Source organism: Nyctereutes procyonoides, unplaced genomic scaffold (genome assembly GCF_905146905.1).
Source record: "Nyctereutes procyonoides isolate TBG_1078 unplaced genomic scaffold, NYPRO_anot_genome, whole genome shotgun sequence".
NCBI lineage: Eukaryota > Metazoa > Chordata > Mammalia > Carnivora > Canidae > Nyctereutes > Nyctereutes procyonoides.
In genome coordinates this window covers 12,107,482-12,122,351 of record NW_026575132.1, presented here as the reverse complement: position 1 = coordinate 12,122,351, position 14,870 = coordinate 12,107,482, and the positions used below count along the sequence as shown (strand labels likewise).

Below are 14,870 nucleotides of genomic sequence, written 5' to 3'. Positions count from 1 at the left end.
ACTGAAGTATTTGGAGGGAAAAAATGCAAAATGTCCACTTTTCTCTCAAATGGTTCAGGTAAGAGTGGGAGCAATGAAAAGACAGATAAAAGTAGATAATGAATGACAAAAGCAAACACGGTAAAATGTGAACTGATGAACCTAGGTAAAAGATATATGGGACTTCCTTATACTAGTTGCAACTTTTTCTCTAAGTTTGAAATTATTTCTATTTTGAAGTTCTAAGGAAAGAATGAAAAAAGGAAGAGAAAGAAAATACCAGCATAAAAATATATAGAACAGGTCATCTTGGAAATAATAGTGGATGCCTCTTTTAAAAAATGCTATCTTGGGATGCCTAGGTGGCTCAGCGGTTAAGCGTCTGCCTTTGGCTCAGGTCGTGATCCTGAAGACTCAGGATCGAGTCCCACATCAGGCTCCCTGCATGGAGCCTGCTTCTCCCTCTGCCTATGTCTCTGACTCTCTCTCTCTGTGTCTCTCATGAATAAATAAATAAAATCTTAAAAAATAAAAAATGCTATCTTGTCAACATGAAAAAATCAGACAATAACGGAGTCAAAAATCGATTCTTCATTAAAATATGAAGGCATTTTAGGAATTCCTTAACCAATTTATTTTGCCTGGGTACAGATTAGTTTACTCTAGGAAGTGGAAGTTAGAGTGATTTTTCCACCTTTATTTTTACACTCCTGAATATGTTTTTTTTTTAAATTTTTATTTATTTATGATAGTCACAGAGAGAGAGAGAGAGGCAGAGACACAGGCAGAGGGAGAAGCAGGCTCCATGCACCGGGAGCCCGACGTGGGATTCGATCCCGGGTCTCCAGGATCGTGCCCTGGGCCAAAGGCAGGCGCCAAACCGCTGCGCCACCCAGGGATCCCCACTCCTGAATATGTTAACAAGAAATATATATTTGTTAATCATCAGAGATATGCAGTTAAAACATTTTAATGGGAAAAAAATATATTAAACAGTAACAGGGTGTAAAGCCATAATTCGTAGTGATTTTAATTTTAAACACACTACCCTGATTATTTAACCAAAATGTTTTTTATAGATTTGAATAAAATAAGGAATAATCTTTCAGAGACCCAAAATACAGCAAAATGACTTGCATTTGTATGATTTGAATCAATTAAATTAATATTAGGATTAAATAAATTAATATAGAGATTGTTAAAAATATAGAATAAAATAAATTCCATATGCAAATTTAGAAAAAAAAAGTAAATCAATTTTAGACTGAATTAGCCTTTCTTTAAGTCACATTCATTTCATTAGCATTTTAAAGCATTTTTTTAATAATTTTTTTTTAATTTTATTTATTTATGATAGTCATCACAGAGAGAGAGAGGCAGAGACATAGGCAGAGGGAGAAGCAGGCTCCATGCAGGGAGCGCGACGTGGGATTCGATCCTGGGTCTCTAGGATCGTGCCCTGGGCCAAAGGCAGGCGCTAAACCACTGTGCCACCCAGGGATCCCCATTTTAAAGCATTTAAAGCATGTTCCACTGGCTTTAATTTCTTTCTATATGGGACATAGTCTAGTTCTATTAAAGTTTTTCTCTTTATTCTAGAATTTAGTAACATATTTGATAAGTATTAAAAGGAAATTTCTATAGTCATCTACTTTTTAAATTTCAAAAATTGCTTTAAAAAAAGGTAATTCTTGGGGCACCTGGGTGGCTCAGTCAGTTAAGTGTCCGCCTTCAGCTCAGGTCATGATCCTGAGACCTTAGGTTCAAGCCCACATCAGGCTCCCTGCTCAGCAGAGAGCCTGCTTCTCCCTCTTCCTCTGCCTGCTGTTGCCCACTGCTTGTGACTTCTCAATCTCTGTGTCAAATAAATAAATAAAATCTTTTAAAAAATATAATTCTTACATTTTTTAGAAAGACAATTATCTTTGCTTGCATTGCCATTTTAGCTCAAAACAAGGAAATTCTACACTACAGGACCTTAAACCTTCTTGAGAGGTGAAGTCTGTATCATTAAACTATCCAATTTGATGAAAGAATAATTTTACATTTGTCCCAAGACTTACTGTGCCATGATTCTTCTGGAAGTGAATGACCTGCTGGTCATCTTCAAATGTACTACCCATTACCATCTGTGTAACAGACTTCATAGCAAAACCAAGCATATGCTGGCAGAGGGGTACATGCTGGGACTCTGGGTAAGAGAGCCATTTATCTAATAATTCTTCTGAAAGCTGAAAGGGAACAGAAAACCACAATGATTTATTAATTTCTCTTGATAAATCTTAGAAAAATTCAGCAAGTAGATTAACTTCACAGTTCAACTCTGTAATCAAAGTAAACATTCAGGTGTTTACTTGATTTGTCAGGCTAACACTGGCTCTATCTACAATTATACCCTCAGTGGTTCAGGTTCAGATTCTGTCAAAGGGTTTTGATTTACAAAACAAAACAGAACCACCATCATAATAATACAAACAGAAAATATAAATGAAAAGTTCAAGAGTTGAAAAAAACCTCAAACCTAATAGAAATTAAGAGACTAAAATCGTAGTTTCTAAAAATATTCTAAAATTTAAAAAAAAGGTTCATCACATTCAATAAACATAAATATGTAAAACCTTACACATGCTTCAGTGACAGAAACTTCTCAGTCTCTTTGCCATTCCTTCATTCAATAAATATTTATTAAATCCCATGTGGAATAAAAACAGTGGGTAGTAAAGAGACTTTGGAGTCAGAAAAAACTTTTCCCTTCTAGCTCTGTCACTCAGAAACAAGGTGACTGCAAGCAATTTGCTTGACTCTTCTATGGTTCAGGTCTCCCAACAGGTAAATGCATATGACAAATCCTGTCTTGTGTGGCTGCCGTGATAGGGATAACTACACCCATGTCACATAATGGAAGAAAGGTTTTGTGGGGTAATATACTTAAATTTAAGTTCCTCTGCCATATCAAATCCATGAAAGTTTTGTCACAATGTAAAGGATTAAAATTAAGTATTGTGAGAAAGAGAATAAATGTTCAAAATGAAAAGAATCTCACTACATTTTTTTTTTGAGAAAGAGAAGGGAAGCTTTAATGATTCCATAGTATCAAGATTAATAAGTTGAACCAGTTAACATACTTTTTTTTTAAAAAAAGTTTATTTATTTATTTATTTTATTCATTCATTCATTCATTCATGACAGGCAGAGAGAGGCAGAGGGACAAGCAGGCTCCCTTCAGGGAGCCAGATGCAGAACTAGATCCTAGGATCCTGAGATCACAACCTGAGCCAAAGGCAGATGCTTAACCACTGACCCACCCAGGTGCTCCCAGTTAATATATTTTAAAAGAATTCTTTGAGGGGATCCCTGGGTGGCTCAGAGGTTTAGCGCCTGGCTTTGGCCCAAGGTGTGATCCTGGAGACCCAGGATCGAGTCCCACATCAGACTACCTGCATGGAGCCTGCTTTTCCCTCTGGCTGTGTCTCTGCCTCTCTCTCTCCCTGTCTATCATGAATAAATATATAAAATCTTTTTTAAAAAAATAAAAGAACTCTTTGAGATGGGTGAAATGTGAAGAAAATAGGAAGATAATGATTAAAACAGAGTATTACTACATAATTTAAAAATTACTTTCATGTTATGAACAAAATAATTCCGATACCTTAAAAATTTATATTCTATAGTAACTACTCAAGTTCACATAACTTCATACTAAAAGGTGAAAAAAGATGTTGGAAACAAACCATTAAATTGAGGCTATTTCTAGGCAAACTTAGAAAAGCCAATGTAAGTTTGACTTACAGATAATCACAGACATTCCAAATGTGAAAGGTAAATATTGGGGGTAAAAATGCTTTCTGGTAGAAAAAATAAAACACATTAATAGATACATAATGAACCCATAAGATTTCCTTTGTCTAAACAAAGTTCTTTTGCTTTGTTTATCTCAAAACAACTCTAGGAAAATATGGAACTTGCAACCATCTCAGATTCATGCACAGAACTGGGAAAAATCCCACTGAGTGTTAAGTGTTCACTCACTCAGATACTGAAGTACCAAACCTTACCTTCTTCATCAACTCAGTCTACTCCAGAATATCTTTTTTTTTTAATTTTTATTTATTTATTCCTGAGAAAGAGAGAGAGGCAGAGACATAGGCAGAAAGAGAAACAGGCTCCAGGTAGGGAGCCCAATGTGGGACTCAATCCCAGGACTCCGGGATCACCCACTGAGCCAAAGGCAGATGCTCAACCCCGAGCCACCCAGGCGTCCCTACTCCAGAATATCTACTCCTTTTTAAGGAACTTGTCAGGCCAAACACTACGTGACAAAACTACACTCTTATACAATCTTAGTATTGAGCCATTGTTTGAATTTATCCCAAGTATCACATACCAATTCCGAGTCTTTACCTTGAAGATCACATTTAAAGGAAAATTTACTTTGGTATAAAGTGTGCATTCCATTGATTTATTTGTTCACCTAATTTTCGAAATGCTCACCATTAAGTATGTATCTTTTTTCCACTAATTTGAAATGCCACTCATTATACATGGATTCCCATATGAACTTGGCACTTTTTCTGGACACTGTCTATTTTGTCAACTCCACATATGCCACTATCACAACTTTGAAAATTTATTGGTATGTTTGTTTCCTATTACCATTCTCTTTCTTCCCAATTTTAATTTAAATTTAAATTCTAGTTAACATATATAGTGTAATATTGGCTTCAGGAGTAGAATTTAGTGATTTATCACTTACATATAATGCTTATCATAACAAGTACTCTCAATACCCATCATTCATTTAGCCCATCCCCCACACTCCTCCCTCCATCAACCCTGTTTGTTCTTTATAGTTAAGAGTCTCTTGAAGTGCCTGAGTGGTTCCCCTGGTTAAGTGACTCGATTTCGGCTCAGGTCAAGACCTCAGGGTTCTGAAATGGAGTCTCAAGTCAGGCTCCATGCTCAGGGGGATGTCTGCTTCTCTTTCTTTCCTTCCCTTGCTGCCCCTCCACTCCACCATTCATGTTCTTTCTCTAAAATAAATAAATGAATTTTTTTTTTAAAAAAAAGGCCCCTTATGGTTTGCCTCCCCCTTCTCTTTTCTCCTCTTCCCACATGTTCACTTGTTTTCTTCCCTAAATTCCACACAAGTGAAATCATATGGTATTTGTCTTTCTCTGATTTATTTCACTTAGCATAATACACTCCAGCTTTACCTATGTTGCTGTAAACGGCAAGATTTCACTTTTGATGGCTGAGTAATATTACATTATATATACATATATACCACCTCTTTATCCATTCATCAGTCGATGGGCATTTTGCTCTCTCCATAGTTTGACTATAGTTGATATTGCTGCTATAAGCATCAGGATGTATATATTTGAATCTTTATTTTTGTATCCTTTGGGTAAATACCTAGTAGTGCAATCACTGGATCATGGGGTAGTTCTATTTTTAACTTTTTGAGGAACCACTATACTGTTTTCCAGAATGGTTGCACCAGGTTGCATTCCTACAGGGTAAGAGGGTTCCCCTTTCTCCACATCCTCACCAACATGTTTTTTACTGTGTTGCTAATTTTAGCCATTCTGTCAGGTGTGAGGTGGTATCTCACTGTGGTTTTGATTTGTATTTCCTGATGATGTTTAACGTTTTTTCATGTGTCTGTTAGCCATCTGGATGTCTTCTTTGGAAACATGTCTATTTTATGTCTTCTGCCCATTTCTTGATTGGATTATTTGGTTTTTGGGTGTTGAGTTTGATGAGTTCTTCACAGATTTGGGATATTAACCCATTATCAGATGTCATTTGCATATCTTCTCCGTTCTGTAGGCAGCCTTTGTTTTGTTGTTTCCTTTGCTATGAAGAAGCTTTTTATCCTGAAGTCCCAATAATTCATTTCTGCTTTTGTTTCCCTTGTCTCCAGCAATGTGTCTTGTAGAAGTTGCTACAGCCAAGGTTAAAGAGGTTAAAGAGGTTGCTGCCTGTGTTATCCTCTAGGATTGTGATGGATTCCTGTCTCACATTTAGGTCTCTCATCCATTTTTTTTTTTAATTTTTAATTTTTTTAATTTTTTTCCTCTCATCCATTTTGAATTTATTTTAATGCATGGTGTAAGAAATGTGGTCCAGTTTTTCCAACACTGTTGAAGAGACATTCTTTTTCACACTGGCTATTCTTTCCTGCTTTGTGGAAGATTAGTTGACCATATACTTATGGGTCCATTTCTGGGTTTCCTATTCTGTTTCATCAATGTATGTGCCTGTTTTTCTGCCATTATCAGACTGTGTTGATGATTACAGCTTTTGAATACAGCTTGAACTCTGGAATTGCGATGTCTCCCATTTTGCTTTTCTTTTTCAAGATTGCTTTGGCTATTGCAGGTCTTTGTGGTTCCATAAAACTTTAGGATTCTTTGTTCTAGCTCTGTGAAAAATATTGGTGGTATTTTGAGAAGGATTTCATTGAATGTGTAGATTGCTTTGGGTAGTATAAACATTTTAACAATGTTTATTCCAATCCATGAGCATGAATTTTTTTCCCCATTTCTTTGTGTCCTCTTCCATTTCTTTCATAAGTGTTCTATAGTTTTCAGAGTACAGATCTTTTACCTCTTTAGTTAGGTTTATTCCTAGGTATCTTATTGTTTTTGGTGCAATTGTAAATGGGACTGATTCCTTTACTTTTCTGCTGCTTCATTTTTGGTATATAGAAATGCAACAGATTTCTGTACATTGATTTTATATCCTGTGATTTTGCTGAATTCATATATTAGTTCTAGCATTTTCTGGTGGAGTCTTTCAGGTTTTTTACACAGAGTATAATGTCATCTGCAAATGGTGAAAGTTTGACTTCTTCCCCACTGATTTAAGTACCTTTTATTTCTTTTTGTTGTCTGGTTGCTGAGCCTAAGCCTTCCAATACTATGTTGAATAGTAATGGTAAGAGTGAAGATCCTCGTCTAGTTCCTAATTGTAAAGGAAAAGTTCTCAGTTTTTCTCCACTGAGGACATTTGCTGTGGGACTTTCATATATGGCTTTTATGATGTTGAGATATGTTCCATCTTTGTTGAGGGTTTTTATCAATAGATGCTGTATTTTGTCAAATTTTTCTGCATTTGACTGGGGGGATCATATGGTTCTTATCCTTTCTTTCATTAATGTGGTATATCCCATTGATTGATTTGCAAATATTGAGCCACTCTAGCAGCCTAGGAATAAATCTTACTTGATCATGGTGAATAATTCTTCTAAATTTCTATTGGATTTGATTTGCTAGGATCTTGAGAATTTTTGCATCCATGTTCATCAGGGATACTAGCCTGCAATTCTTTTTACCGGAGTCTTTGTCTGGCTTTAGAATCAAAGTAATGCTGGGCGCCTAGGATGAGTTTGGAAGTTTTCTTTCCATTTTTATTTTTTGGAAGAGTTTGAGAAAAATGAGTTTTAACTCTTCTTTAAATGTCTGATAGGGCACCTGAGTGACTCAGTCAGTTAAGCATCTGCCTTAAGCTCAGGTCATGATCCCACGGTCCTGGGATTGAGTCCTGCATTGGGCTCCCTGCTCAGCAGGGAGTCTGCTTCTCCCTCTGCTCTTCCCCCCTGCTTATGATCTCTCTCTCTCTCTCAAACAATAAAATGTTCAACAACAACAAAAAAGTTTGGTAGAATCCCCCTGGGAAGCCATCTAGCCCTGGACTTTTGTTTGTTGGGAGATTTTTTATTATTGATTCAATTTCTCTGCTGGTTACAAGTCTGGTTTATATATTTGGGTGCTCCCAAGTTGGGAGCATACATATTTACAATTGTTAGATATTCCTGATGGATAGACTCCTTTATTGTGATATAGTGCCGTTCTTCATCTCTTGTTAGTCTTTGGTTTAAAATCTACCTTGTCTGACATAAGGGTGGCTACTCCAGCTTTCTCTCAGCATCTGTTAGCATGATAGATGGTTCTCTATCTCCTCACTTTCGATCTGCAGATGTCTTTAGGTCTAAAATGAGTCTCTTGTAGACGGCATATAGATGGGACTTGTGTTTTTAATAAATTCTGATACCCTATGTCTTTTGATTGGAGCATTTAGTCCTTTTACATTCAGAGTGATTGCTGAAAGATATGAATTTAGTGCCATTATGTTACCCGTAGAGTTGGTGTTTCTGGTGATGTTCTCAGTTCCTTTCTAGTCTTTGTTGTTTTTGGTCTCCCCCTCCTCCCACTCAAAGATCCTCTTTAATATTTCTTGCAGAGATGGTTTAGTGATCACTAACTCCTTTAGTTTTTGTTTGTCTGGAAAACTCTTTCTCCTTCTCTTCTGAATGACAGCCTTGCTGGATAAAGTATTCTCGGCTGCATATTTTTCCCATTCAGCATGTTGAATATACCATGCCACTTTCACAGGCCTGCCAAGTTTCTGTGGACAGATCGTACCTGATCTGTCTTCCCTTAGAGGTTAAGGACTTATTTTTCCTTGCTGCTTTCAAGATTCTTTCTTTTGTGTACTTTATGAATTTGATTATGTTTTGTCTTGATGATGACTGGCTTTTGTTGAATTTAATGGGAGCTCTCTGTGCTTCTTGGGATTTCAACGTCTGTTTCCTTCCCCAGATTACGGAAGTTTTCAGCTATAATTTGCTCAAATAAACCTTCTGCTTCTTCTTTCTCTTCTCCTGGGACTCTATGATACAAATGTTATTATGCTTTAAAGAGTTACTGAGTTCCTTAAGTCTACATTTGTGATCCAATACCTTTCATTCCCTCTTTTTTCAACTTTGTTATTTTCCATAATTTTATCTTTTATATCACTGATTCATTCAGTGATATATTTTTGTCACTCCAAAAAGCTTTCTTGTGCTCCTTTGCAGTCAGTTCTGTTCTCTCACTCTAGTGCACTGCAAACACTGATCTTTTGTGTCTAACATAATGCTTTTAAGATTCCTCCATGTTTTTACATGTATCAATAGTTTGGTCTTTATGTTTGAGTATAGTTCTATTGTATGGATATATGTGCATTCATTATTGTTCATCCTTGTGGTCATTGCATTAAGTCAGTTTTGCATCTTGGTTATAGCATTTTTTATTTTGGCCTAACTAGTTTTTAGGGTTTTTTAGTCTCTGCAGTAAAGGATTCTCTAATGAGAATCTCTCTAATGCTTTTCTCAAGCCCAGCTAGAATCCTTAGGATTGTCATTTTAAATTCTGGTTCAGACATCCTATTTGTATCTGTAGTGATAAATCCTGGCCATGAATTGTTCCTGTTCTTTCTTTGAGGTGAATTCCTATGTTTTGTCATTTTTGTCTAGGTCACTGTTTTTGTGTGTGTGATAGTTAGGGAAGCCTGTTGTACTCCTGCTCCTGAGAGTCATGCCTATATTAGGAAGAGGTCCAAGGGGTGCCTGGGTGGCTCGTAGGTTAAGCATTCAACTCTTTTTTAAAAATTTTTTTTAAAGATTTTATTTATTTATTCATAGAGACAGAGAGAGAGAGAGGCAGAGACACAGGCAGAGGGAGAAGCAGGCATCATACAGAGAGCCTGATGTGGGACTCGATCCAGGGTCTCCAGGATCACACCCTGGGCTGCAGGCGGCGCTAAACCACTGTGCCACTGGGGCTGCCCCAGCATTCAACTCTTGATTTCAGCTCAAGTCATGATCTTGGGGTTGAGATTGAGCCTTGTGCTGGGCTCCGCACTCAGCAGGGAGTCTGCTTGAGATTCTCCCTCTCCTTCTGCCCCTCCCCCTGCTCTAAAATAAATGAATAAATCTTTTTTTAAAAATGTCAAAAAAAAAAAAAAAGCTAGGTCCTATTTCCCTTAAGAGCTTAAGCTTTGGAGCACCCTATGATCAGCAGACTTAGTACGTGTAAGGGGTTTCTGTTGGGTCTTGCAGGAGTGGGGCCTGCGGTGCTGATTCTCAAGCTGACTTGCTGACTTGCCCTAGTAGAGACCCAGGGCATAGCGGGGGAGAATGCTTGGTGCAGAAGCTCCGACCTCCACTAGGTGGTGCTGTTTTGCCTCCTGAAGTTGGTCAGTGCCTCCTGAAGTTGGTCAGTGCTGATAGCAGGGTGGAAAATGGCACTTGTCAGGCTCTCTCCTCCCTTGAGCAAGCAGCTCACACCCGCCACTCTTCAGGAAGCCAGAAAAAGAAACAATCACCTCTCTTGTGTCCCCAGCTTCTGACAGAGCCCTTGCCTTCACCATGCCTGTCTTGAAGCTGTCCACCAGCCAGGCGGCATAGCACTCCTATGTTTTATCTCAGGTGGGCAGCTGGGTTTCAAAACTCCAAATTTTGGAGATCCTCGCCTATCTTCTGGGGTAGAATTTCATGTGCTGTGGTTAGTGCAGGCTTGTTCCAGAAATCAGTTGCACAAGCACACAGTGGTTCAGAGTTTATGGTAAAGTGCAGCTAAAAACCAGCCAAGGTTTTGCTGCCCTCAGCTGCTGTCTTTGTTCCTATGTTGGGGAAGAGGGCAGCTCAATGGGGACTGTCAGATTTTTTGTTCCCAGAGAGGCTATGCCACTACTCCCAAATGTATTCCAAGCAGGGAACTGCTTCTCCCTGTGCAACCCGGAGGATCCTCAGACCATACTGCCCACTCCTGGCTTTCCACCCTCCTTCCCCACCAGAGGACTGCTAAGCCCACCAGGCGTGACCCTGGAATGGCATAGATTTTTGAACTTCAGACCCCGAGCTTCACTGTTTGTACAACTTGTGGTATTCAGCCCCTCTCTTTCCCAGTCAATGGTTTTGGGGAAAGAGTTTCTCTTGTGCAAGTCCCTGCATGCGCTTTCATTCTTTTTCTCTTTCCTTTCTCTCCTGTTCCTCTCTCTGTAATCAGGGGTCTCTCCCCTTTGTAATATCTACAGCTCTTCTCTCCCCCAAATCAGCTCCCCAAAGCTCCTACCCTCCATGATACGGTGTTTTTTTCTACCTCTAGTCGTTCAGTTTTGCTGTCTCAGTACTCAGATCAATTTCTTTTAAAAAAATATTTTATTTATTTATTAATGAGAGACACACACACACACACAGAGAGGCAGAGACACAGGCAGAGGCAGAGGGAGAAGCAGGCTCCATGCAGGGAGCCTGACATGGGACTCGATCCTGGGTCTCCAGGATCAGGCCATGGGCTGAAGGCAGCACTAAACCACTGAGCCACCCGGGCTGTCCTCAGATCAATTTCTATTTGATATTTACCTAGTTATGTTCAAGGGACAAGCAAACCTAGGGTCCCCTTATTCCTCTGCCATCTTTACCCCTCCTGCTATTCTCTTTCAAAATGTTCTAGAAGAGAGACTGACTTTCAGAATTGTTAAGTGAGGGCCTCGGTGATACTGCTCTCCCTCTAAAATAATGCAAACACATGCAAACCAACCAAACACGTTATAGCATGCTGGCAGTTAACCAAAACCCAGTCCCCACTGAGAAGTATCTATTCAAAAAGAAACTGAACCTCAGTAAACCAGTGGAATCTGTGATGTTTTAACCCCAGGTTATTTCCAGCTCTCCCCAGCTTACTAGTAGCATGGTGACCAAAAGCCAACAGCATTGCAGACACTACAGAGACCTGACATCTTTGGAGTGTTATTAAAAGCATCATCACCACTGGTCACCGAAATGGTCACTGAAAATGGAGTAGAGAATCCCAAGACTCTCTCCTCCCAAAGCAAGTAATGAGCTGGCTAAAATTGTCAGAATCAGCTTCCAAAAAACTCTATAATGCAGTAAAAAAAAACTTACAACAGCCAGGGGAAAGCCTGGGGAATAAAGAAGCTGCTACTTTAAAAAAAAAAAAAAAAAAAAAAAAAAAAGCAGCTGCTACTTTGTGGTAAGCACTGTGGCATTTTAAACAACTTGCCTACCATGCCCAAACCCCAGATAGGCAGCAGCTGTGAGAAAAACAGTCCATATTCCTGGCGCAGAGTACTTAGGAAGAAATAAAGACATTATTCTCCAAGAACTGTAGTTCTGAGTCTCACTCTGCCTGGCAGTTCCTCTTAAGAACTGGTGCAAAGGCCTTCCTTTGTTTTGCACAACCCAACATTCCCAGAGTACATATTTCTGCATATACCAGGGAATTAAGAAAGCCACACATACCAAGAAATAGGACACATGTTTGGAGAGGACCTGAGGAGACCGAATTTTCACATGTGACAGGTCTTCTGGCTCCACACAAGTAGGAAGTAAAAGCTAAGGTGGATTTATAAAAGGCCCAGGTAAGTGTTAAAGGAAGGCCTCTTTAAAAAATAAATATAAAATAAAATAAAATAAAATAAAATAAAATAAAATAAAATAAAATAAAATAAAATAAAATAAAATAAAATAAAATAAAATAAAAATAAAGGAAGGCCTAAGGGCTAAGCCAATCTACAAATACTGGACGAGTATTTTCTTCTTTTTGCTTTTCTTCTTTTTTTCTTTTGTCAAGTGTTTAAGGTAAAGTTGTCAAAACACCAGCTGACCATAAAGCTAATAGAACAAATGCTTCAGACTATCACAGACAGGTGAGTAGTTCATTGTTTTTTTGAGCTGTACAGTAATACAGGTCAATGGAAAAGAAAATCAAAAAATATGAATGAAAATATAGAAATCAATTTAAATCACCCTCAATTCAACCCAGATGGCGATAACTACTTATGGCATTTTTATATATAGCTTTTCATTAGTTTTTCTGTATGTATGTATATCCATCTACATGTATGCATACATGTATGTATATAGATATATTTTGGAAAATGTGATAATGCTATATGAACTGTTTTGTATGCTGGTTTTTTCACTTACCATTATGTTATGGGTTAAAATTGTATCCCCAAAAAAGATCTTACAGTCCTTAACTCCCAGTACCTAGAATGTGACCTTTTTGGGCAATGGGGGCTTCAGATGATCAAGTTAAGATGAACCGATTGGGGTGGGCCTTAACCCAAGACAACAATATGAACACCAAAGGCTGCCAGCAAACCAAAAGAAACCAGGGAAGAGGCATGGAACAGATTCTCCCTCACAGCCCTCCGAAGGAACCAACTCTGCTGACACCCTGATCTTGGATTTCTAGCTTCCAGAACTGTGAGACAATAAATTTATGTTGTTTAAGCCACCAAGTTTGTGATACTTTGTTTTGCCAGCCCTAGCAGACTAATAAACCATCTAAAAATCATTATCCTATATTAATAAATAAATGTCTGCCATCTTTTTAATGTCTTTATTCTAATCCATTGTATGGACTCACTATCATTTAAATAATCCTCTACTATTGGATATTTAAGTATTTTCTAATTTCTAATAATTAACAATGCTTCAGTAGTCATCTTTGTACATGGAAATACATCTATTTCCAACTGGCTTCCCTTAGATATGAAATTGCTAAGTAAGGTAGTAGTCATTTTTTTAAGCTTTTGATACATACTGCCATGCTGCCCTACAGAAAGCACTTCTCAATTTATACGCTTATCAGCAATATCAAAGTGCCCATTTCCCACACCTCTGATAGCACTGGGTATTGTCATTTTAAAAAACCTCTGTCAGCCTAACATGTAAAAAATATCTCAACATTGCTTTAACTTATTCTGTTAATAATTAGTAGGGTTTTTAGACAAGGCTCAAAAACTTACATATTTTCTTCAATGTACTGCATGTTCACTTCTTTAGCCATTCTTCTTTTGGAGCTAATATTTCTTAATAGTGTACAAAAGCTTTTGTACAGCTGTTTTTTTTTTTATTATTTATTAATGATAGTCACAGAGAGAGAGAGGCAGAGAAACAGGCAGAGGGAGAAGCAGGCTCCACGCACCGGGAGCCCGATGTGGGATTCGATCCCGGGTCTCCAGGATCGCGCCCCAGGTCAAAGGCAGGCGCTAAACCACTGCACCACCCAGGGATCCCTACAGCTGGGTTTTAAATGAAATCCAGGGTGTATCTTTCCTCAGTTTTGAGTGACAGGTAGTCAAACAGTTTTCTGGTGAGCCTTCTTATGTAAGACATTACACATTACAGAAAAAAAAAAAAAAGCCATAGGTGGCATTTCTAAACACCAAATTTGGGACCCAAATGGTATCCTCAAACCTATTAGAACAATATGATATTTATCAGAGATTTGAATTGTGACTATCTCCCCACAGTATCAGATCACCGCTGATTATACAACTAATAGATTAAGTGCAGGTAAAGTCTTTTTTTCTTTCTCTTCCCCCCATTTTTTTGGCTATAAAATTTTGTTACCAATACTGTCACACTTATATCACATAAATGCATAGTGATTTGCTCCTGGCTTCATCTACTTGTTTTACACAGTCCTTTATAAAACAATGGAAATATTATAAAAGATTCATGCAGGATTTTTCTCTAGGAACATATATCTCTGCTAACGCATCATGTGAATCTTTTAGTTTATGAATATTGATCAGTTTATAGTAGGTGAAAATCCTAACTGTTGATGAGCTTCATCTGATATGTATTATGTATTACATATGGACTTATAATTGATAGTAATGTCTAACTCTGTGATAAATCCTTTCATTCCTAATGGACTCTTTTTTTGGACTATCCCAATTTTTTCATGTGACAGATGTGCATTTACATGAAAGTGGCTGAGTAACAGGAATATGTCTATGCCAGATTATTCTTTCACCAACTATTATTCAATACATAAGCCACATATCTATGCTATACAAATTGTAAAGACACGAAAAATGTATCCTATTAATCTTATGATGTGTCACGAATAAGGATACAATATGATTTAGACTTCTCCAGAATGTTCATATTAAAATACCAAGCCTATTTTAACTAACATAATATCAATTATATTACAGAAAAATAAGGCTTGAGATACAAGTGCATCTGGAGGGAGACTTAAATTCAACAGATAAGATTTTAGAATGTATGTCAGGTGTTCAGA

The 14,870-nt window shown here is 37.8% G+C and overlaps 1 protein-coding gene across 2 annotated transcripts in view; it reads right to left on the bottom strand.

Moving 5' to 3' along the window:
• The window catches only part of LOC129522884 (cytochrome P450 20A1), a 67,611-nt gene that overhangs the window by 34,952 nt on the left and 17,789 nt on the right, over positions 1–14,870 (bottom strand). The window contains exon 5 of one of the 2 annotated variants that reach the window (XM_055345396.1): positions 2,043–2,210. The exons of the other annotated variant lie outside the window; for it this stretch is intronic. Within the exon in view, the coding sequence (XP_055201371.1) occupies positions 2,043–2,210 (168 nt within the window). The remainder of the gene's footprint in view (positions 1–2,042; positions 2,211–14,870) is intronic. 2 annotated transcript variants of the gene reach the window in all.